The sequence below is a fragment of the Psammomys obesus genome, unplaced genomic scaffold (assembly GCF_907164565.1).
Source record: "Psammomys obesus unplaced genomic scaffold, mPsaObe1.curated_primary_1811, whole genome shotgun sequence".
Classification (NCBI taxonomy): Eukaryota; Metazoa; Chordata; class Mammalia; order Rodentia; family Muridae; genus Psammomys; species Psammomys obesus.
The window spans coordinates 285,348-309,540 of NW_026590405.1; the positions used below are offsets into that span (position 1 = coordinate 285,348).

General features: G+C 47.4%; 2 protein-coding genes across 4 annotated transcripts in view; one reads left to right on the top strand and one right to left on the bottom strand.

Moving 5' to 3' along the window:
- Positions 1 to 4,274: 4,274 nt before the first annotated feature.
- Positions 4,275 to 11,676, top strand: S100b (S100 calcium binding protein B). Its single transcript, XM_055606964.1, has 3 exons — positions 4,275 to 4,376; positions 7,471 to 7,616; positions 10,532 to 11,676. The coding sequence occupies exons 2-3, from the start codon at positions 7,479 to 7,481 to the stop codon at positions 10,670 to 10,672; spliced, it is 279 nt and encodes a 92-aa protein (XP_055462939.1). The 5' UTR covers positions 4,275 to 4,376; positions 7,471 to 7,478; the 3' UTR covers positions 10,673 to 11,676.
- Positions 11,677 to 13,535: 1,859 nt separating this feature from the next.
- Positions 13,536 to 24,193, bottom strand: part of Dip2a (disco interacting protein 2 homolog A) — an 80,314-nt gene continuing 69,656 nt past the window's right edge. For 2 of the 3 annotated variants that reach the window (XM_055606961.1, XM_055606963.1), the window contains 9 exons: positions 23,625 to 23,793; positions 23,164 to 23,334; positions 21,730 to 21,759; positions 20,725 to 20,786; positions 20,395 to 20,452; positions 18,824 to 18,898; positions 16,766 to 16,940; positions 15,948 to 16,071; positions 13,536 to 15,351 (listed from right to left, as the gene is read on the bottom strand). In XM_055606961.1, coding sequence (XP_055462936.1) covers positions 15,099 to 15,351; positions 15,948 to 16,071; positions 16,766 to 16,940; positions 18,824 to 18,898; positions 20,395 to 20,452; positions 20,725 to 20,786; positions 21,730 to 21,759; positions 23,164 to 23,334; positions 23,625 to 23,793 — 1,117 coding nt within the window. In that variant the 3' untranslated portion in view covers positions 13,536 to 15,098. The remainder of the gene's footprint in view (positions 15,352 to 15,947; positions 16,072 to 16,765; positions 16,941 to 18,823; positions 18,899 to 20,394; positions 20,453 to 20,724; positions 20,787 to 21,729; positions 21,760 to 23,163; positions 23,335 to 23,624; positions 23,794 to 24,193) is intronic. The other variant, XM_055606962.1, reaches the window with a different exon arrangement.

Sequence of the window (24,193 nt, forward strand, 5' to 3'; positions counted from 1 at the left end):
TAATAATTACTCTAAAAATCTCTTTCCTGTAGTATTACTAACAAGGCTAATAAATCTCTTACTCAAAATCAGAATCTACCTCAGTGTTTCCCTGTACCCCAAACCTAAGACCTTTCAGTGTCTTTCCACAATGTCAAGTTTTCATTGGCAGCAATTGCCAGATACTCTTGCTTTCCTTGATCGCCTTGACTGAGGCAAACACAGGTTCTTTAATTTCAGTCTTAATTACTAATATTAACTGTCTGATCACATATTCCATACCACATCATACAGATTCACATATATATATACATACACATTTATATAGATATAATTATATCATGTACCATATAGCATATATATGGCTACAAAGATTTAATATGGTTACAAAGGGTTAAAAATTTCAAAGAGGCCTAAGAAGCTAAAAGGCTAAAGCTGGAAAATGGAAAGAAATGAATCCTCTAAGGGTTAAGATAAAGAAAACAGCTGGAAATCTGCGGGTAAGCCTAGCCTCTGATGTTGTACAGTCCGAGGCAAAGGGGCAGGACCAGGTCCAGATAAACCAACAGAAAGGTGGATGGCAGGTCTAGATGAGTGAACAGGAAAATGGACAGAGAGCAATTTGAGGAGGTCATGCTGTTAAGCCAGGATCAGGAGACCCTCAGAGACCACCAGGAGATGATTCGATGCAAAAGCAAGAGAACTTTATTACAAGATCAATCGAACTTGGGACCCAAGTCTCACTGATGCAGCAGTAGAGACGTGGGACCCCGATCCCTAGGTGAACAGGGTTTTTAAAGGGAAAAACAGCAAGGAGGGGATTTCATGCCTTGGTGTTACAGGATTGGATAAAAGTCATAGGGGCCAGGTGACCCTCTAGCTGAGGCACATAATCACAACTGCCATTCTTCTAGCCTACATTTGGAACGTTGGGGAGAATTTTCCCAATCAATTCTCATTGATTGTTGCCAGGAAAATTGTCTCTGTATTTCCTGGATGCCGTTGCTAGGAAGGTTAACTTTGTTTTCTACCAAGTGCACATTTTCTGATATTTCCTGGTACCTGAGTTCAGCTCCCAGTCAAGATGGCTTCTCATTTCAAAATGGAGTCACCCAAGCTAACTTAAACTCTTCAATGCCAAAAGTTGGGGCCAAGCCAAACTAAAGACTCTGGGGTAGTGGGGAACCACCAGTATGTCAGTAATCCATACTCAAGGTGTAATGGGAAGGACTATATAAGATCTGAATTCTTGATTGTTGGGGTTTTTTGATCCCCTGGAATTGGAGTTACAGTTGATTGTGAGCCACCCAGTGTGGCTCACAATCAAATACTCAGTGTTTCACCCAGTGAAACACGGTTTTCTAAAACAGTACAAACTCAAATTGCCTGAGCTATCTTCCTAACACATTTGTAATTTTTTTTTAAGGCCAAGTTTAGTTGTCCCTTGTTGTCTGTTTTGTATTATCATCAATCACTTTAATATTTGGTTATATTTTCCTTCTGGGTGCTTAAGACCATATAAGTGTCCAAAAACTAACTTAAAAAAAAAAGTGTTAAGGAGAGCCTGGCCACAGTGGTACATGCTTTTGATCCCAGCACTCAGGGAGGCAGAGGCAGGAAGATCCCTATGAGTTCCAAACAAGCCTGGTCTACAGAGTGAGTTCCAGGACAGACAGGCTATACAGAGAAACCCTGTCTCAAAAAACAAACAAACAAATTAAGGCCAATTCCATTGGTGATCAGTACAGTCTGTGACTTCTCACTCTGTCAGCTGCTCTCATGATCTCCAACTGGCCCCTTTTCTGTCAGGGGCCCTCAGGATCTCTGCTACTTTCATTGGGGGTCTGCTTTCGTGCCTCCTACTTCAGATCTCTGGCTGCCGTACTGTCAGTGGCTAATCTTGCTCTCCAACTGTTACTTCGATGTCCTGAATGGGTCTTTTTTTTCCAGGATGCAGAATTCTTTGGCCATTCCATAGTACCCATAGATGACCACCCCTCATCCAAGACTCCTGTAACATTTGTGAGGGCTTGTCTGGGATTTGAAGACCACACACACACACACACACACACACACACACACACACACACAGAGTATCTGATGATCTCTATTGAAAGTCAGTGTAACAGACTGAAAATGGCTTAGAGATACCTTGATCAGCTGGCACCCTCGTGGAGAACCTCACAAAGTGAGAGAATCTTCCCAGCCAAGACTAATTATCATGGCCAACCCTCTTAGTCAGCTCCCTTTTATTTTATGTTGAAGACTAAGAAGAGTAAGGGCCTGGCAGTAGTGGCACATGCCTTTAATCCCAGTACTGGGGAGGCAGAGGCAGATGGATCTCTGTGAGTTCAAGGCCAGCCTGGTTTACAGAGTGATTCCAGGAAATCCAGTGCTACACAGAGAAACCCTGTCTCAAAAAAAAAAAAAAAAATAAGAAGAAGGAGGAGGAAGAAGAGGAAAGGACTCAATCTTTGGGAACCAGAGGATTTGATCTCTTATAGATAAATGACAATTTGCCCCCTATTAGGGAGAAACTGGAGCAGGGGTTTATACCTCTGCCCCAAAGCTAAGAGACGTTGCCTTTCGTCAAGGAAAGGGCACATTTCCCCTGCAGGAAAGCTTTAGCCTACCCCTCACAGGTCTGGTCAACCTCTTGATCCCCGTGATGTTTGGGTGACTTTTGCCAGGGAGCTCCTCCCACTGCCTCTCTGAACATGCAGGGCAAAGGGACAGGTGGCTCAAATGCCCTCTGCTTGTTTAGTGAGCTTGGCCCAATGCTCCTGTGATTCGTCAGCAGGACTGCTCGCTTCTGGGCAAGAGCCCACAGCAGATGTCCTTAGAAGCTCAGGTGTGGCGTTGCTGAAGATGAACAACAGGAGCGCAGGCTGCTTTCTGGGTTCATTCCATACCTTGCTGAGAGACACAACAGGTTTTCCCTATGTGAAAAAGGCATTGGACAGGCTACTTTAAAAAGCATTTTTGGCTCAAACAACTCATAACCTTTTACCAGGGTGAAAAGAGAGGTCCAAGACAGAGCTGGCACGTCTTCATTCTTAACAAGGATTTTTCTCTAAGTCCAACAAGTAATCAATCTATTGCATGCTGGCCCCCCGAAACACTAGGCTCAAAGAGGAGCCCAGGCATAACCACTGGCTATCACCAACGTCCACAGCACGCCATAGCTGCAGGAGAGGCCAGGAAGCTGGCAGGCAAACAAAGTACTCAAGAGGCCTCCTTGGAAGCCAGCCTTGGCCACACAGTGCCCTGTACACAGCACTAAAAGCCTCCAGTTCTTGGCTGCATGTCTGCCGTTTAAATCAATTCATCCCAAGAAGGAGGACTCTGGGTAAGATGCTCAATCCTCACTCAGAAAGGCAAAGAGGATGGACATCAGAAAAGGGAGAAAACAGGGAATAGGACAAGAGGCTACCACAAAGGACCTCTGAAAGACTCTACCCAGTAGGGTATCAGAGCAGATACTGAGACTTATAGCCAAACGTTGGGCAGAGTGCAGGGAATCTTATGAAAGAAGTGGGAAATAGTAAGACGTGGAGAGGACAGGAGCTCCACAAGGAGAGCAACAGAACCAAAAACTCTGGGCACAGGGGTCTTTTCTGAGACTGATACTCCAACCAAGGACCATTCACGGAGATAACCTAGAACCCCTCCACCCATGTAGCCCATAGCAGCTCAGTGTCCAAGTGGGTTCCATAGTAATGGGAAGAGGGACTGTCTCTGACATGAACTCAATGGCTGGCTCTTTGATCACCTCAGGGAGCAGCCTTTCCAGGCCACAGAGGAGAACAATGCGGCCAGTCCTGATGAGACCTGATAGACTAGGATCAAAAGGAAGGGGAGGAGGACCTCCCCTATCAATGGACTGGGGAGGGGCATGGGTGGAAAAGAAGGAAGAAGAGTGGGGTTGGGAGGGGAAGAAGGAGGGAGCTACAGGTGGGATACAAAGTGAATAAACTGTAATTAATAAAAAAAAAAACTCATTAAAAAAAAGTATCCATGTCTCACTCCTCTTCCCACCCCCAACCTTTGCCTTTGGAGTCCTGTCAATATTAATGGGATAATATTCAAAAGGCACAGAGAAGCTGACTCCACACTTCCTGCCCAACAGGCCCCGGTTTGCTCTCTAGATCATGCCCAACTGTGGCTGCCCAGCAGCTCCCCAGGGCACCCAGTCAATGGGGCCCTGTCTGCAGGCCTGCCCGTCCAGCTCCTCCCTACCCTCGGCCCCCATTGGCAGCCTTAGCCTGCAGTGGTAGACTGTGCCAAGGCCACACCCCGTCTTCTCTGGAGGAGGAATAAGAAGCTGCTCTGTCTACACTCCTGCCACTTGGACACGGAAGCCAGAGAGGACAGCAGCAGCAAAAGGTGACCAGGAGGTGAGAAAGAGCCACTGGGAGAGGACTCAAGAAAAAAAAAAAAACTGTGTTTTCATTCTTCAGAGGGTGAGGGGTAAAAGGGGGCTTGGGTGGAAATTGAGCTTTAAATTTTTTTTTTAAGTTTTTGGTTTTTTGGTGGTTTTTTTCTTTTGTTTGTTTGTTTGTTTTTTGAAATGCCCTTTGGAGACATTTGGCAGCATTTCAAACCTGCCGATGACATTCTGTGATTTGAGGCTGGCTTTACGGTGCTCTTCACACTGACCGTGCTGCCATAGCTGTGCTGTCTCTGGTTTCTGTTCTCATTAAGCCGGGGAAGCCGGGGGCCGTTTTTAAAGATTCAGAATGACTACTGAGGTTCTCGGAGATGGCACACAGTGCCTCTTCTCTGACTCCTAGGGGAAGGGTTTTCTTTCCTCGTGCAGGGTTACCCCAAATCCTCAACTAGGGCTCTCCCTTCCCCATGGCAGCTTTTCCCGGGGCCCTGCAGCGCCCCTGGGAGATTTTCTAGCTTACCTACTTGAAATGCCAAGAGCTATAGCTCCAGACACCAGTCAAAAAAAAAAAAAAAAAAAAAAAAAAATTGTAGAGTAGCTGAATCTTTTCAGGTAATTATGAATTGGAACAAATAAACGGGGGTTAGGAGAGGCTTCTGGTTTTCCAGTTATCTCTGTGAGTTAACCTCTTACCTTAGTTTCAAGAAGCTCAAGTCCTGCACTTTCTTTATAAACGACTAACACCGATTGTTCACATGGGCACTTGCTTCCATTTGTCTTAGAAGCCAGATTTTTTTTTTTTTTTTTTTTTTTTTTTTTTTTTTTTTTTTTTTTTTTAGCATATGGGATATGTGTTACACCATTTATTTTTAAGTCTTAGTCCTTATCCACAAAAAGATCATTTAACCTTCCCCTCTCCCGGCCATTAGGACTTTAAGAAGTATCTGCATGATACAGAATTTCTCGAGATTTTTTTTTCTCGAGATTAAAAAAAAAAAAAATCAATAACTGTGCTGAGTATGAGCCAACACTTATGGAGTAAAGGCAAGAGAGATACTGATTTAGAAGAGATGGGGTCAGGAAGACCTCCCCTTAATCCGAGAAAGGAAGGAAGGAAACGGGCAATTGCTGCTGCCCTGCCCTCCCACTGCTCTTCACGGGGCAACAAACTTATTTTCTTTCATAAGTAAATAGTAATGGGGCTAGCAAGATGGCTCAGCCCAGTAGCCACATGAAAGCTCACACTGCCTGTAATAGATAGATCACCCTCTTCTGGCCTCTGCAGGCACCAGGCATGCACACTTTACAGAGACACACATGCAGGCACACACCCATACACATGAGACTTTTTTTTTTTTTTTTTTTTTTTTTTACTAAAAGACCAACAATAACTGAAAACTCAAGTGAAGAAACTAAAAGAGAATAGAGCGTCACATTTAGTCCGTCTGGGTTGGTCTACTTTATGAGGTACTTCGTGTGTCTTTGGAGAATATGAGCAAATCAAGGTTAACAACAACAACAACAACAACAAAAACCTTCTATTCGTCTCCTTTGAGAGATTGTTAATAAAACTTTTAAAAAGTTACTAAAATTTTATTCTAAGATGTAATATGTTCAATGTGGAAATGACTTTTCAACCTTTTGTTTTTGTTGATTTTTAATTATGTGCAGTGCAGGTTCTGACTTACAGATCAGAACTCAAGGCCGAGAGCCATCAAATGTCTCTGCCTAAGTGGCTGATTTCTGAAATGAGCCACAAGCCACCTTTGTTAATTGAGTCACTCCAAGAACGGAGCAGCCCTCCCTGCACGCTGTGGCTGCCGAATCAGGGGCTTACTGCAAAGGCTGTTTGCTTCTTATGGCATGCCCCCTCACAAAGAAGTTGCTGTATTCTGAGGCCAGGCCAATGAGGAAGCCCAGAACGCCTGGCTGTGCCTCTGCCTCTGCCTCTGCCTCCCTGTGTCGGGACACCAGTAGAATCAGATGCCCCTCGGAGTACATATTTTTGGAAGGTTGTTTCACTTTATTTTTCAAAAAGTTGGTGCAGTGTTACTTTTCTTTTTCCAGACAAATTTTATAGGTTTTGTTTGTTTTGTTTGTTTATTTGTTTGTTTTTCGTTTGTTACCCATCCAAAAACCATCCTGTTTGTATTTTTATTTAAACTTATGTGTTAATTCAAATGAAACTAAACTCTTTGTCTTGAGTAGGGTTACTATTGCTGTGATGAAACACCATGACCAAAAAGCAAGCTGGGGAGGAAAGGGTTTACCCAGCTTATGATTCCACGTCACAGTTCATTATCATAGGAAGCCAGGACAGGAACTCAAGCAGGGCAGGAGCCTGAGGGCAGGAGCTTATGCAGAGGCCATGGAGGGGTGCTGCTTACTGGCTTGCTCAGCCTGCTTTCTAATAGAACCCAGGACCCAGGAATGGCCCCACCCACTGTGGGCTGGGCTCTCCGGCATCAATCACTGCTTAAGAAAACGCCTTACAGATGGATCTTCTGGAGACATTTTCTCAATTGAGGGTCCCTCCTCTTAGATAGGACTGTAGCTTGGGTCAAACTGACATAAAACTAGCCAAGACACTCCTGCTCTTGTTCCACAGAATCTTTCGGAAGCGCCTGCATTTTTCTTCCTAACCCCTGATATTATTGCTATATGAGGATACTGTTTACCATGTTTTTTAAATTGTTCATTGATAGAGCTTTTTAATATTTACTTGCTACTAAGTCATCTTGGTGTCCTTAAATCCACCAGCTGATTCTGTAGCCTGGAGACCTCCAGGGTTGGGGACAGCCAGCAGGGAAACCTGGAATTGTCGTCTGAGGCTTTGCATCAGCATCTTTGCTAGTTTCTCGTTGACCAAACCCAACCAGAAGCCAACGGTCTTGGAAACTTAACCCTGTGGCTTCATGGGAACACAGAAGGGAGGTGGTGGGCCTGGAAGGTAGAGGATGAAATATGGTCAGTGCAGATTCGGGGGGTGCCTCTCCTGGCCAGGCCTCTCTACCCCTCATCCAGGCTGAGGTCTGAAAGCAGCGTATTAAACTCCCCAAAGACCAGGGGAGAAAACATGAAAAGGTGTCTTTTTCCTGCAGCCTCCGGAATGTCCGAGCTGGAGAAGACCATGGTTGTCCTCATTAGCGTCTTCCATCAGTATTCAGGAAGAGAGGGTGACAAGCACAAGCTGAAGAAGTCAGAGCTCAAGGAGCTTATCAACAATGAGCTCTCCCACTTCCTGGAGGTAGGCCCGAGGCGCCCCTGAATAGACGACGTTGACAAGGCATAAATTCACTTGTGAGTCCACTCAGGACGCTGTAGAAGGGCTCCTGGCAAGCTCTGCTCTGTTCTTCTCTGGGTACTTAAGATTCTGGTGGTGGAAGCACTCCCTTCCCTACCCGCTGCCTCCTCTGCTTCCTAGTGTTTCTACTGCCCGGAAACAAGTGCTGCCCTGGCAGTGAACCGTAATCCGTCTGCCACCCAGTGCTCCCTTGGTCCCCTAAGCCAAAGCTGGCTCGCTTGTGGCACACCTTCAATGAGAGGGAAATACTGTACTGATGGTATACAATGTGTCCTGTCACAGGGGGCATCCTGGGTGGTGGGAGTAGCAAAGCATACAGAGGAAAACCAATCAGTTCAGGTGCCAAGGTTGGGTATCGCTCTAGGGCACAGCTCCGTCACACGGTAACAGGAAGCTGCAATCCACGTTAACTGGGTATATGTTGATTCTTATGGACTGGATGTCTTGCTGAGGTTTTCCTTTCTCCAGTCTGGCCAAATTACTTCTTTGCTGGGTACAGACGAAGCAGGCCTGTGGGATTACCGGAGAAATCTCCAAATCTGCTTTGGGAATTAATTTCTCAGACATTCAGATACACAGGCGACAGCTGCTTCATGGTCCCACCTACCCATTCTACCTTTTGACTTAACAGAAGAGTCCTAATCTCTTCATCTTTAAAGAGGGAGTACACAGGGATAAGATGAATGTGCCAAGCTCTTAACATACAGTGAAAGTGCAATATCATAATTTTAGAACAGAAAAATTTAGCATGTAATGTAACATTTATTAATGATAACTCATATAAGATATCAAGGTATCATACATGTTTGCTGGCCTGTTTTAACGAAAGCACCAGAGAAAATCAACTTGAAGGAGTGAAAATTTATTTTGTTTATTTAGGTTTTTTTGAGACAGGATTTCTCTGTATTGCCCTGGCTGTACTAAAACTCACTCTGTAGACCAGGATTTAGTTTGTCTCTCAAGACAGAGTTTCTCTATGTAGCTCTGGCTGTCCTGGAATTCACTCTGTAGACCAGGCTGGCCTCCAACTCAGAGATCCACCTGCCTCTGTCTCTCAAGTTCTGGGATTAAAGGCATGTGCCACCCTGGTCCAGCAGGAAAGGTTTATTTTGGTTCAAGGTTTCAGTCTACAGTTCTCAGGCTCCTCTGGGCCTTTGATGAGGCTGACCATCATGGTGAGGAGCAAAGCTGCTCTCCTGAGTGTGGGAAACAAAGAAAGGAAAGACACGGCCCAGTGGCCTAGCTTCCTCCCCCCATGCCTACCTCCCAAAGGTTCTACCATCTCCCTGTGATGCCACAGGATGACACTGGGCCTTCTACACAGGAGCCTTTGGAGGCCATGTAGGTTCAGAACCATAGCACCTGTGGTGTGGCTCAAAGAACCACGCTATTCCCATTTATCTTTTGGGAGATGTTTTAAAGCCCTCATGAGAATCACCATCTTTTACAATGAAATCTTTTATATTTAGGGAAGCCCTTGGCTTCTCCACAGGGCTGTCCTGCCTGGAGAGGTGAGGGATGGTGTGAGAGAGCAAAGAATTAAAAATCAGTGGCTATTGTTTTAAAGTTTAAAGCACAAGCCTGAACTAAGACTAGCTAGGTGGAGACACGTTCAGCCACCTGCGGGGAAGAACTAGCCTTACTGCATTCTTTCCTGCCCACTAGAGATAGAGTTGCTAGGAAACCGGCCCCTCTCCCCTAGGGCAGCCAAACAAGGGAAGCTAGCCAATTAATGGATTGGGGGCCTTCCTATAGCCAATCAATTCAAAATGCAACATCCCCTTTTGTCTTTTGATCAATAGTTGCTTGCCAGGCGGGAATCCCCCTGCTTTGGGCATGCTGGGAGGGACCGGACTCTTTAAAAATCACCCAACTAACCTGAGCACGAGACTCTCACCGCTTTGCGGTGCAGGTGTGTGAGCCCGAGCTGTAACTTGTAATAAAAAGATCCTCATGTGTTTTGCAATGCACTTGACTCCTGGTGGCGGTCTTTTGGGGTCTTGCGAATCGGGCACAACAGGTGTTAACTGCAACAGTCTGTACCGAGGATCTTCAGTGCTCCAGCCTGCATTCTTCCCACTGTTTTCAGGCCTGCACTGTTAGTGCATCAGTTAGTGGCCTTTCCATTCACCTGCTTTGTGCACCGAGCAGTAATGGCCTTACCACTCACTCACTGGGCTTCAGCATCAGAACTGTCAGGGAAAAGCCGAAGGAAGCTACTAGGAAGCTACTCATGAAGAAAAAGAATACGACGAAAAGCAGCTCTGACAAGTCCCCAGTGTTATTATTGTTTAGTTTTGTTTGTTTTTCGGGACAGGGTTTCTCCCCTTGGATGTCCTGAACTCCATTTGAAGACCAGGCTGGCCTCGAACTCACAGCAATCAGCCTGCCTCTGTCTCCCTGCTGGGATTAAAGGCATGCACCACCCCCGAGTGTTATTTTAGTGACTGTTAAAATCCACGTGGCCCTCAAGCACATGTTCACTCAGGAGCGCCCGGCTTACTTCTTTTCAGTCACTCAGGAGCGCCCGGCTTACTTCTTTCCAGGCCTAGGCTGAGACAGACTGCATGCATGTTCCACGCGCACTTTTCTTCCTGATTGTTGCCCATTTTGAAGTTATCGGGGTCCCGCCAGACAAAGGGAAGAGGAGAACAGACCCCTCCCCTCTTCCTGTGGTTGACAGTCCCTTCGGGCTGCCAAAAGTTTCCATTTCCTATCTTGGAATTGTTTCTGATGCAAACTATCAGCCTAGTACTTCTAAGACCATTTTGATGGCCCTGTATTCCATCTAAAAAGAGTTTAACACCTCTTCCTTTTCTCTCTCTCTCTCTCTCTCTCTCTCTCTCTCTCTCTCTTAGGAAATCAAAGAGCAGGAAGTTGTGGACAAAGTCATGGAAACACTGGATGAAGATGGAGATGGAGAATGCGACTTCCAGGAATTCATGGCCTTTGTCTCCATGATCACTACAGCCTGCCATGAGTTCTTTGAACATGAGTGAGGGGGGGGTGTGTGGAAAAGAGAGCTAAGCTGTTCCTGCAGCAGACAGAAAGGTCAAAGAGGAAGCAGAGCAAAGGCTTTCGGGCTCCAAAGAGCTGAGCTCTCTAGACACACAGAACTAATTAGGAAGCTTGATTTGCTTTGGGCATGAAAAACTGAAGCCTGCTTTAAACTAGCACATCCTTATTTCTGCCATGTCAGGTATTCCTGTGAGCTGGCTGTTGGCTAGAATCCCTTAGGGGACAAAAATCAATGCTCTGCAGTAAAGCACGAGTGGCTTGTGTCGCGGCACAAGTATCTCATGGAAGTTTCAGAGCAGACCCCTAACAGCAGTCCCAATGCTTTCCAGCACCCCTGCATGTCCACAGCTGAGTCCCCGTCTCCTGAAGATGCTGCTCTTCCCTCCATCTGCTCACCGGTGATACAAACTGCAAATGATGCCCACGAAAGCAGTCTGAGCACGTGCACCCTCCCCCAGCCCAAATGAGCAATGCCACACTTCAGCCCCTTCTTCTACAGTGAGCAGAGATTATCAAGTAAATATTCAATGCCAACAGTTCTAACTGGAAAAAAAAATAGGTCTCACAAATTAAGTATTAACATTCTGACCCAAGATTGAGAATCAAAATTCTGTTCAGTAGACTTCTGCTTTTAGGATGCCACTGCTGTCCCCGCAGGACAAGTACCTAGGAGGAGAATGGCAGAGCTTAAGGTCTTTTTCTTGCTAGTTGTATCTCCCTGGCTCCCTCTGCTCTGTATAAAGGCTGACGTTTGTGGGCTGTGTTGCTGGGGAATGAAAGGTCCCTGAGGTGTGTCCTTTAGTGTTGGATGTCACGTCTCACCTTGCCGGTGCCTAGGGCCTGCTTACCACTCGGTGAGGCTGAGAGTCAAGGACTGTGAGGAAGCTGAGCTTGATGCTTTTTAGCCTGCATGTTCAAATGCTGAAGGTTCAAATAATTCAAGTTGCAAATAAATGAGAAACACATCTCAAATATTAACAAGCCATTCTAAGAAAATTCTAATTACTCTTGCGCATCCCTTGTTGGTACTTTTTTTAAGAGAAGAGATTTAGAAATTCACTAAGTCAACCAAACAATGCCCCTGCACTGTAAAAATTCTCTGTCCTCACTGAACAAGACATAAAAAAGTTCATAAAAAAGACCAGGACAAGGGCTTAAAGTCCCTGGAGTGGGACTGCCTTCATCTCACCCCATCCTCAGGAACAGCCCAAGGTGAGGTGAGAGGCAGCTAGGGCTGGAGGAGGCCCTAGATGTTGGAAGGCTGCACAGAACCAGAGTCTCCCTGACCAGAGGGTATGAGGTGGCTCCCACAGGCAATTTTCCAGCCTGGCTGGCTCACATTTAGCTTTCTTGCCACTTGACAGAATGCCTGGCATAACTAAAAACGGAATAGAGATTTATTTAGCGGATGCTCTCAGAGGTTTCATCGTGAAGAGAAGGGCATGGCGGAGGAGCTCACCTGTGGCAGACAGGGAGTGGGAAGGACAGTAGGTATGCCTTCCAAGGGCTGCCCCAGCGACCTGTTTCTTCTAGTTAGCCTCTCCTGCTGGAGACCAGCTGGTCAGACACATGAACACATGGAAAACACTGAGTGGGTGCAGGAGGGCACTGGGGTCCAGAGGCAGAGAACTGGCAATGAGCTGGACTAGACTGAGTGCCTCTTACACTCAGTAGGTACTTTGGGACACCTGAACTACCATGACAGAAGCCCAGGAGCTATCTACAGGGGCTCCTGAGGTCCTATTGTCCCAGCCAAACGCTACAGTCCTCACCTGACCCTGCCCACATGGTCGGTGGCTCTGCTTAGCCAAGCCTCCTGAATCCCTCTACAAAGGCAGATGTGGTGATTGACCACTTCCTCTTCAAGAGCCTCCTTGGAGACTACCGCCCGCATGACTAGAGTTGGACACGAAACTCATGTCAACGCAAGCTCCGATGTTATTTATCAGCCACTCATAAATGATGCTCTACTTGCTGTGGGTGGGCAGGGTGCTGCCCTCTGACGAGCAGTGGTTGACACTCACAGAAGCACCTGAGCCAACGCTGCTGAGAAGTTGCACTCTAAGGCCTGGCCCTGGGGAGATGCTCTAAGATGGACAGATCTCTGCAGGGGTTCTGAGATCCTCTCCAAACAGCCTGAGGCAAAGCAGAGCAGGGCTACAGCTCAGGGAGGAAACTCTAGTCTTTGACCAAGGAAGCCAAGAACAGCAAAACATGAGAACTGAGCCTAATCCCCAGGATAGTGACAGTGTCGGGGGGTAACCAGTACTGCTAAGTGGCTGGGACTGTGACCTCTCCCCTGTGGCCCTTCTGGGGGTAATGGGTACCCAGGCACCCATCACAAACTCTGACCTACCCATGCTACCAGCAGAACTGAGGCCGGGCGGACATGGCGCTGTGGAAATCAGAGTGGGCACCAGGGAGGTGAGTCGCTACGCAAGGGGTGCTGGTCCAGCAGACCAGGGCGTGCTGCATGCCGTCGTGTGCAGCACACGATGTCGGCATTAAGACATGTAAAGAAGGTATGTGACAGGTTCAAAAGTCTGTAATTTATTAGGTACAAAAGCAGATTATAAAATAAGTATATGGTCCTAATTTTGTAAAAAAAAAAAAAAGTTTTAAATGTTAGAAATCCCTGAGATTTATGGCAGAACTGAGACTGCTGTGGTTGGTAAGTAGGACTGTAGAAGACTTTAAATTTCCTTTCTTACACTGTAATGTGTTTTCTAGATTTTATACGATAAGTATAATTGTTTTAATATTTCTGAAAGAAATAATGCATAATAAAATACATCCTATTTGGGGAAACTTTTAAAACCCTTTCACATATTTCAAAATGCAAAATTACAAAGTCAATAGCTTTTATTAACATGATATAAAAAATTAGTGTGATATACAGAATTCCCAGAGAGTAATTTTAAAACATTTTAATACAATTCTTAAAATCTTAACTTACCAGATACGTTCTTACTGTCACTGAGTTTTTAATACAAAAAAGTTTACAAGCGCTGTCTGCTATAAAACTACAACATTGAGATGGTGGCTAGGTAGTTCTGTTTCCTTCTCCGTCATCTACTGTGGACTTTCACCAGTCTGTTGCTAAACCTGATGCCAAGTAATAAGTTACATGGATTCTGTACATAACTATAACAGAATTATTAGAATTCCAGTATGCTTCAACATACTACACCACAGATTGATACCATGAGCAAAAAGCGCTGCTGCACACAGTGCTTCCCGAGAGTGAGATGTGAGGGTAGACCAGTTAGCCGGACTCACTGAAGCAAGATCCAGGCAACTCTAGAAAGTCTAACTGTTTCTGTGAAGCAGATACGTTCATAAACTTCTCCACCCTTCAAAGTCCCTAAACCCCAACAACATTAATCTTTGATTAGTTATATAAAAATAATCTTAGATTCATGCTTGACTTCAAATTCTTAGAAGTATCTAAAGGATTTTACATTCTCTTTTCTGACTTAAGTACAAGATTAGATCACTTGGATTTCAAGTTTGGATAAAGTAACTAAAAATGGTTTGGCCAAATTGTATAGGCACATAACTCAAATGCAAAGCCAAGAGGCTGCAGCTAATGTCCATCCTAGACAGACAGGCTCCCATGGTGACTCAACTGTGTCAGAGGCCCAGCCAGCACATGGGTAAAAAGAGCTTAGGTTGCCACTCATGCTTCTGGATATGTTCATAAAAATAAGTCAGTGTACTTCATGAGAAGAGTGAATATTGTGATGTCATGAGAACTTGCAGTTTAAATGTCACTACATTACAGGCCAGGAAAGCGATTTTAAATTAAATGCTGGTTTCTCTTTCTGAAACAGGATCTAACTAAACAGTCTAAAATGGCACTTGCTGAGCATTAGTGACAACACACACAGACAACCAGGCACACCCGCTTCAATAATCAGACTGGAAAAAGGAAGCTGTGTGGTTCCGTGGAGTCCGGTCTGTGAGCGTGCAGAATGGGGCTGCTCTTTTCGTCAGCCTTCCGAGGCAGGCTTGGCTCAAAAGTTCTCTCCGACATAGACTTTACACATATGCTTGTTATTACACATGGGAATAAATAATCAGGAAATTATATATTTAGAAATCAGGAGTATATTTAGCTAAAAAAAAGTGCAAGCTCGCAGCATAGCGGAGAACAGCCATGGTGTCGACAATGTCCGCAGTGTGACACCGGGCCTTCCCTCCCCTTCCCGGTCACCCGTGTTTTAGTAAATGTACTTGGCAGATCCAAAACACTTCCTTAGTTGATTCAGAAAACGCTCCAACGTGACAGTCAGGATACTGTTGAGAGGATCTGACAAGCACACGCAGGGGTGACTGGATAGAGCCCAAAGCCCTTCTCCCAGGGCAGACAGTGTAGCTCCTCTTCCCAGCGCTGTCCAGCTGGGCTCACATGTTGTAGGCCACGTAGATGGGGTCCAGCTGGTCAGCCAGGAAGCCGTCTCGCAGGTGCATGCGCTGCTTCTCACCCCGAGAGTTGATGGGGATCACTCCAGGATCCACGATGACCACCACCCCCACCACAAGGTAGTGCTCCTCCAGCACGACATTGGTCACCAGGGCCACCAGGTCCAGGGCATCCTGCTCCAGACCGTCCAGTTCCACCACCACCACCAGCAGGTTGGTCCAGGTGAACACGGCACTGCAGGAGAATAGACAGTCACAGAGACCCACAGCTCGGGAGCAAGCAGATGCTGGGGCAGCACGGCAAAGGCCGCTGCTTACATTCACTAGCACAGTGCTGCTATCTAACGCCATTTGTAATTTTAAGGCTGGCCTGACTGTATCTTACAGGAATGGCTTACTCTAGCGTTCTTGATGAGAATCGAGAACTCTCAGCATTCGATACTACAAGCTGTGCTTGTCCCGGGGCAAGATCCCCACAGCGTGAAGAGATTATGGCTCACCACTGTTTAAGTGAGAAAATCACATTTAAGCTAGAAATACTTCAGAATGAGAACAGTGGCCGTCTCACGTTCTCCCTCTATGCCAAAGACAGCTGTGTAACTTAAACATGATCAGAAAAAGGAAGTCAGAAATGTATCTGGAAGAGCAGGTACAACATGCAGTCAGGTCCTCCTGGGAGAAAGGTGAGGGCCATCCAGCTCATCAGGGACTCTGCGTGTGTGGGGACCGTGCTCTCAGGAGAATGGTACCTGGGACTGCCCTTGTATGCGGCGCTCGTGCCCAAGGAGAGGCTGGATGGACAGCACAGGAAAGCCCTCTGTCGGCTCTTACCATTCAGCGATGCTCCTGTGTGCACGGATCACAGAGGTTTCTATATCGATGGGGTGGTACCGCATGCCTCTGAGCTCCAGTGTTTCGTCCAGAGACCCGACAACATACAGCGCATCATGTCGCTCTGTGAACATGGGCATGTGCATGCTCAGGAAGCAAGTTACACAGGAGTCTGCCCACCCTCTGTGCAGGAACTCCACCAGGTACCATGCGGAGGCCATGACAGCAACATTGCTTGTACTTGTGCGCCAAGCGGGCTTTAAGAGATGCCACAACTCAGTTACACAATGTGTGCTGACAGGGTTTTAAGTCTTTGGCTATAGAACGGTATAGCAGCCATGTACTGCAGAAGTTGTGACTTGAGCTGTTAGGCCTTCAGGGACCAGACCTCTGGGTAATGACCACAGCTTGGCCTTCTTAGGGTGAAATGGGTACCACATGTGACTGAAGAACCATGCAGAGCACATTATGCTCATTTAAAAAAACAAACAGTTTCTGGGACAGCTATGTCACTGGGAGGACCTAACAGCTTATGACCAATCGCTGCCACTACCCTCACCATATCCTCTGCAGAGGTTAAGAGTCTAAGAAAGTGGGGGGCAGCAATGGGAGAAGGAAGAGCAACACAGAGAGAAAAGTGTTATTGGAGGCTGTTCTTCACCCCACAGTGAACAACATGAACCATGACATGGGGTTGTGGGGAGTAGGTATGAGGTAACTGAGGGCTTCCAAAGTCTAGGGCAAGGCTCACAGGCTACAGCAACAGAACCCCCAGCCCCTGCACTGCTGAGGCAGGCCCTTCACCAAGCAGCTCTTACCTCCACTGGCATCAGTCAGCTCTGTCCTGCGAAGGAAGCCAAGGTAGCCAGTCCTCGCCCAAATGGTCTGGGTGTCTCCAAAGCTCAGCCGGGCACTGAAGTGGTCAGCATGAAGTGTCTCTTCCCCATAGACCGTGTAGTACCCAGTGGCATTGTGGGGACTGCTTACCCAGATCTAGTGGACACAGGTGGTCAAGGGGACAAGCAGACCAGTGAGTACTGATTCTATGCTGCAGCCTATGGCCCAAGATGACCTCAAGATAACACTCAAAAGGGAAGGGCAGCCTTTCCAATGTCTTACTTTGTAACCAAATATGACAGGCATAGAGAGCCAACACAAATATGAGTAACTGCTATCATTATTTCTTCTTCCTTCTTCTTCCTCCCCCTTCCTCCTCCTTTCAGACAAGGTCTTGCTATGTAGCTCAGGATGGCTTCCAATTTATAATCCTCCTACCTCAGCCTCCTGATTGCTAGGATTGTGTGTGCACATGTGTGTGTCCATGTGCACATGTGTCCCCATGCCTAGCATAACCGCTTCTAAAATAAACTGTTCCTTTGTTCCAGGAATGTTATCTGTATGGTCCTGTCCTCTCTGGATATGTTCCCACTTCCATATATCAAATGACAGGGACAGGGAGAATGGGGTAGTCTGATGTTCACAACAGAGGCAGGTTAAAGTACAAGCTGTGTGGAGAACACACTAACTTATGCCTAAACAATGTAAATGGCACACTGCTGCCCATGACACCCCTGCGCACCTGTGGCCATCTGCATTCATGCAGGAAGCTCACATGAGTTGATATGCATCCATATATAGACCAAAGTCTATAGGTGTGTGCCTACGGTCCCCAATAGTGTCGAGGGGCCTCTTAGAAAGAGCCCACCAAGAACCCACTAAGCTGCCCACACTAGCAATGTCAAATAGCAGCTTCCAAAAGAGAAGTAGAAAGGAGGCAGCTACCAGGAGGAGTCGGCCCCCTATTAGCTTGGATCTCACGTCTTGTGGGAACTCCCTTGCAGGTTCTCCTTGCCCTTACCTGACTGGTGCCTATCAACAGGTCTTACCTGCCCACTGCCCACAAGCGAGGAGCCCTGTTTCCCCACTGTCCGCAGGGGAGGGACCCCTGCAGCCCGATCATTGCTGTGAGTGAAGGCCCTTATTTGCCTGTGAGTGGGCCTTCCTGCCCCATGAGTGAAGTATTTCACCTACTCATGAATAATAATAATAATAATAATAACAACAACAACAACAATAATGGACCCCACTTTCACCTACCTACTCTTTGTGAGTGAGGGACAATAGCTGCTCACTGCCCATGAGTGAATGGTACACCTACCCCTTACCTGGAAGTGAGGGGCTCTTCTGCCCAGTGAGTAAGGCACCCTATGTACTTAAGGCCTGACAAGCTCTGTGTACCGCAACTGCTTCACATATGGTCATGTCTTTGGGGCACCAAGGATCTAAGCCTGTGGGGCCTTGAACCTGGGGCCAGTGTTTGACTGCCTCTGGGTCTGTGACCTTGGCTCTGATGCAAAACTAACTTTTAAGGAATGGCTGAGCAATTCTGCCCAAAGCAGGGATTCCTGTTCCATAGGCGGCTGCTGTGCCCTCGCATCTCTCCTGGCTCCCCAGTGCCTTATCACTTTGCTGCTGAGGTGCATATTAGCAGGGTCTGAGAGTTCAAGAGAGGCAGGGAAGAGACCATTTCTAGGATGCTTAAAAGACATATGAAAGTGGGAAAGCACTTAGTGCTTGCTGCTCTTCCAGAGGACCAGTGTTTGGCTTTCAGCACCTGTGTCAGGTGGCTCACAACCACCCATAGCTCCCCTCCAGGAAGATCCCAGCCTCTGGTATGTACTTGTGTGCACACAGCCACAATAAACACACATGCACACAATAAAGAATAGTGAAAGCAGATCTTTTTATAAAGGCACATAGAGTCCCATGGTTTAGAGCTCCTGAAGCCTAAGGAATTCTGAAAGGAAGAGAGGAAGCCAGGGGTCTGAAAGGCCTATACATTTCTGGGCCGATACCCAGCCTCAGGCAGCACTCACCTCACCCAGATGCGAGTCTCCGAGGGGCCCTTTGGTCTCAGTATGTGCAATGATGACCTTCACTCCCGGGAGGATCTGGAAGGAGGAAAGCTGTTAAAGGCCCCGATGAAAGAAATGAAAACCTCTAGACTTCTGACACAGCGGCACTGGCAAGTCCCATTTCTCACAAACCCTTCTCTATCTGCCATTGAAGCTAAGAAGAACAATCAGTGGGGCTGACTACAGATTGGGCGTGGGGATGCTAGAACCTGTTCTAAATTTGATTTGAATTTTAAAAGAAAAGGCACTAACAGAAATATGCTGTGAATCTGAACGACACAGCACAGCTCCTGAAAATGGGCCCTGAATGCTTTATTGGGAGGGCATTCGGAAGGTCCTCTGCCCATCTCCGTAGGTGCTTCTCCCTGCAGAAGGCCAAATGTATGCTTCCCAGTCTGTTCTCACCAGGCACCTGTCAGTGTGGAAGTGCCATGTGCCCTGCTGGGCCACCTGCTATGCCCCCAGCCTCCCCATGAATGACACAGAGGATGATAATGTGGACCTCTGAAAAGTGGGAGGCAAGTGCAGGCAAGCACAGATACTAGGAGCCTTGCTCTGCTCTGAGTTGCTCTGTCTCCTCACACACTGATGGATCCTCTACTCTCTCCCTCTGTGGCCACCCTGAATCCCGAGGCCAAAGGACTCAGGACACAGTTCCATCAGGCCCGTGGTACTCCTGCAAAGCAGTGTATAAAATAGTTGTGATGCAGCCATATATGGACAAGGTGGGTGCAGGATTCCTACAGAGAGCAAGGAAGGGAAAACCTGTCAGATGGCTGTCTTTGATTACCTCCTCGCCTCCTAAAAGACAGCTGTAGCCTGGGCAGGAGCCAGTGGGGTTTGGCGTGGAGAAGCTCCATTTCCTAACTCTGGGGCTAAGGTCCATGAGGAGGCACCCCCAGGGACCTCTGATAATCCTGATAAAGAGGTCACTGTGCAGTTGGGCAGGCAGCCTGTGCCCATTCCACTCTTCTGATCTGTATGACTCCTCCCTGCCTAGTCATCCTTCCTTGACCTCTTCTTGCTCCCAGGGATTCCAGTCTTCCAGGGTTTGCTCTGCTGACCTCACAGTGGCTCTCATTTCTGCATTCTCAGGCAGATTTAGCCTTTCCCAGCCATCTGGAGGTTTCTGGGGAGGGTGGGAGCTCACTAGGCCAAGACAGGTTTTGACAGCCAGTCAAAACTGGCCTGTGCCCTGTGGTCCTGTTCTCTACCGTCACCCTGCGTCAGAGCACTCATTCTCATCTCCAGTCCAGGCTCAGTGCTGCCCTTTAAGACAGGAAGCAAGAGGGCCCTTGATCTACAGCCTACCTGCTCCAGCCCTGCCAGTGTCTGCAAAGACGGAGTCCCTTCTCTGCTTTTATACCTGGGCACTCCAGTTATGGGCTCTGGGCTCTGAGTATTCACAGATGTAATCTCATGTTTCTAGGCTTTGGTGGCCCATCCCACTCCCCACACGGTATCACATTCACTAGAAGTGTGCATCCCAGCAATGTCCACACCACAGGTTTTCATGGTCCAACTTCTACTACCTTTCCTGACTCCATCAATGGCAGGCTATGTGGAGAACCTCGTTCCACCAAACGAACTCTAAAAATTGACAAAGAAAGAAATTCAGAATAAAACTTACTACATGGTCATTTCTAAAAAGGTAAATCACATGTGTTCAAGCGAGTCCACAATGTCGTTTCCTGGGCGCAAGCATCCCTGCCTTGGCCAGCATCATTACCACACAGGATCTGGAGATACCTGGTTTGGGCAAACCCAGCCTGCAGCACTAGGTCACAGGGTTTAGATGAGGCTGTGCAGATGGCGGGGGGGGGGGGGGGGGGGGGGAGGGGGGAAAAGGGGTGGAGCAGTACCTATCATGGCGCAGCGCCCGCATGTCCACATAGACAGTCGTGGGATCCGGGCCTGCTGTGCCCTGGAAGGAAAACAACAGAGGAACTTCCTTCAGAATTCCTATGGTCTGCTCGGTTTCACAAGTGTGGCCATGTGGTAGCTCCTCCCAGGCTGTCTGTAACACCCGGAAGAGAGGTTGTGTATCTTCAAGCAGTCTGCACAAGGACTCCTGGTCCCCCATGGCAGAGTTGATGCTGTCCACCCAAACATCTACTTGGCTAGATGACACTGAGCAAAGCTAACTGTGAATGAAATACCAAATCTGAGAATGTTTATGTTGTTTCTGATAAATTTCTGTCCCCGCTAGCTTCCGCTGTGCTGAAACAACAGTGCAGATTGGGAACATTTCCACCCAGCATCCAGTCAGGGCCTGGCATCTCACTGACCCTACTCAGGACGAAGCACAGCAGACACGCAGATGAGCAGACAGCTCGAGTGTCATCCCAGCAGGATGGATTAGTACTGTCACGTAGCAGGGTTTCTTAGTAGTTTACACTGTGTTTTCGTGCATACCCACACGCGATAGCACGTATGTGGAGGTCAGATAACAACTTGAGGGAGTCAGTTCTCGTCTACAGTGACGGTCCCAGGGACTGAAGTCGGGTTATCAGGCTTGGTAATAAGCACTTCTACCAGCTGAGCTGTCCCACTGGACCGGCATTAGCACTTTATTGACAAGGAACATCAAATTAAATGGACACCCTGGTCAGCATCATTCCCTGAAGTTTCTAGACAGCCTAGCCTCTCACCAGCCTCTAAAAAACTTCCTTTACACTTGGTTACAAAGGAACTTTTGTAAAGTCAAATAACTCTCATTGTGAATAAACTAAGACAGTAAAAGAAACATATATTTTGGAATCCACCAGAAGATCACATGGACTTTAGAAGCGGGGTGGGGAAGAGGGTGGGGAGGAGTGACAGACATGGAGACACTAGCAAGGTTGAGGGCTAGGGCAAGGTCCTACCTGCTCAGCTAGTTTTCCCAGCCTGTTGGGCTGACAGAGGCCAGGGCGGCCAGCAGAGGGAGACAGGGAGGAAATAGCACAGGAAAACAAACAGAAGGCCACAGGCCACATGAGAAACACCGTGAGAGAGAACACATCACTGTATCTTAAAGAGCAAACACAGATCTATCATTACAAGTTCTGCCACTGTGCATGGCCCTCCCATACATGGGGGTTGGGGGGCACGTCCGGAGCTAGAATCAGTATTTCTTGACTCATGGTCACAAACTTGCACGTCAGTCATGGTGGGAACATCAAGCCAGGGCCCCCTAGTCTCTTCTGAGACTTAAAGCAGTCCAGAGCACAGCCTTTTCACGGTCAAGGGGACATTAGCCAAATAAGGTGGGAAACAGGGTAATTAACACCTTTTAGACAGGTGTAGACTCTAGTGCCACCCAGAGAACAGGGTATGTAGGAACATGTGCTCTGGGGACCCAGAAAGGATATTTACAGCACTGGATATGTCAGATGTCCAGTCAGTATTTGGCTTTAAGATATGCTCAGAAAGAAGTGAAATAGAGACTAGTATAAAAATCAGAAAACAGTTGGAGAGATGGCTCAGAGGTTAACAACACTGGCTGTTCTTCCAAAGGTCCTGAGTTCAATTACCAGCAACCACATGGTGGCTCACAACCATCTATAATGAGATCTGCTGCCCTCTTCTGGCCTGCAGGCAAACATGCAGGCAGAATACTGTATACTCTATTAACAATAAATAAATAAATCAGAAAACAAGGATAGCTGCTGAAAAAGCCTTGTGATATACTCATGTCGATTCTAAAACTTCACTTAGATTCCTTCTTTAGTAACAGTCCTAAAGCAGCCAATACAAATCACCATCTTTATTAGTGCTCCAATTCGAAATGTATGCATTTCAAATGTAAACAAGAAATGCATGACTGTGTGTGTGCGCGCGCGTGTGCACTCATGTGTACACGTATGTATTTTTAAAGGCAGAGTCTCTCTATGTGGACCTGGCTGGCCTGGACCTTGCTGTATAAACAAGGCTGGACTCAAACAGAGATCCACCTGCCTCTGCCTCCTGAATGCTGGTATTAAAGGCGTGCACCACACACAGATTACTACAGATTTTTTAAGAGAGCAAGTTCAACCTTGCTTTTAAAAATTACCTGCACAGTACACTTAACTTAGAAATGCTCACAGGTACACTCTCCAAAACAAACTTTTTTCTGTCTGAACACTGCTGTTCATCGAAAAGAACAGGATATCTTCCTAAACAAAGCCCTCATAGTCTTCAAAGCTGAGTGGCTCTGTGGACATGTAACATCCACAGCTCTAAGGTGGAGATAGAGACAGAGCTATGTCCCGGTGTCAGCCTATAAACGCGTTATTCTCTGGTGCAGGTGCCAGTGACCCTGGGTGCAGCCAACTTACCTGGAGGCAGATGGCCACATTGACCCTGCACCCAAAGGTGGTGCTCACAGCGCGTGCGGGGAGGCCCAGGTCTTTGAATAGCTTGGAAAATGATTGTGTCAGTGAGATCCGGGGCCGTTCCTCAGCCACCACCATGCATGTGCGCACACAGGACAGGTTCACCCCCTTCATCTGCAGAAGAGCGAGAAGTCACTCTGGGACCCGCACAGTCTGGGACCCTCAGCAATGGCCATCTGAAGGAATTTCTGTGGGATGCCCATGGGGTCTGGCTGTGGATCTCAGTGCATAAAGGCAAGTCTGAACACACTCCCCTTTCCTCTAGTTCTGCTTTCACCTCAGGGATTCTAAGCACAGAAGCACTGGTGAGTGCCCTGAGGAGTCTATGATCAACCCTCCGTCCGGTCTCCTGGCATGTAGACTTGGAGGACCTTCATGGCTGTGCAGGCCAGCTGGGCACTTACCCTCAGGGCACCTGTCTGTGCACCAAGCCCCTTGGTGCACATCTCCATCACTGAGTAGGAGCAGAAAGTGACTCGGGCCTTGTACTGACTGACAGCAGACAGCCAGAGGGACACGTTGCTCTCCAACTCCAGTGGGGGAACGAGGACTGACTGGTGTCCAGAGTAGACGCTGTGAGGAGAAAGACCATTGGGAAGGAGCCAGTGTACCAAGCCGCAAGCACATGCTCCTTCCTCACATATTCCATTTCTCCAGCCTGGACGGGCATAGGTCTGTTCAGAAGTCCAGTGGGAGGTTAGCAGAGAGACACTGTGGGGTACGGTCCTGGCCTCCACCCAAACACTCAGAAACATCAGAAAGAGGCTTCCTCCACACAGAGGTGGGTCACGACCTCTTAGCATTTGAAAAACCCAGAAGATTCTTTCTAATCACTAATAATGGAAAGTGTTTGTATTTAAGGAAAAATATTTGTATTCTTTTCCTTTTTTAATTATCGTGTGTGTGCACTCATGCGTGTGTGCATTTGTGTGTGTGTGTGTGTGTGTGTGTGTGTGTGTGTGTGTGTGTGTGT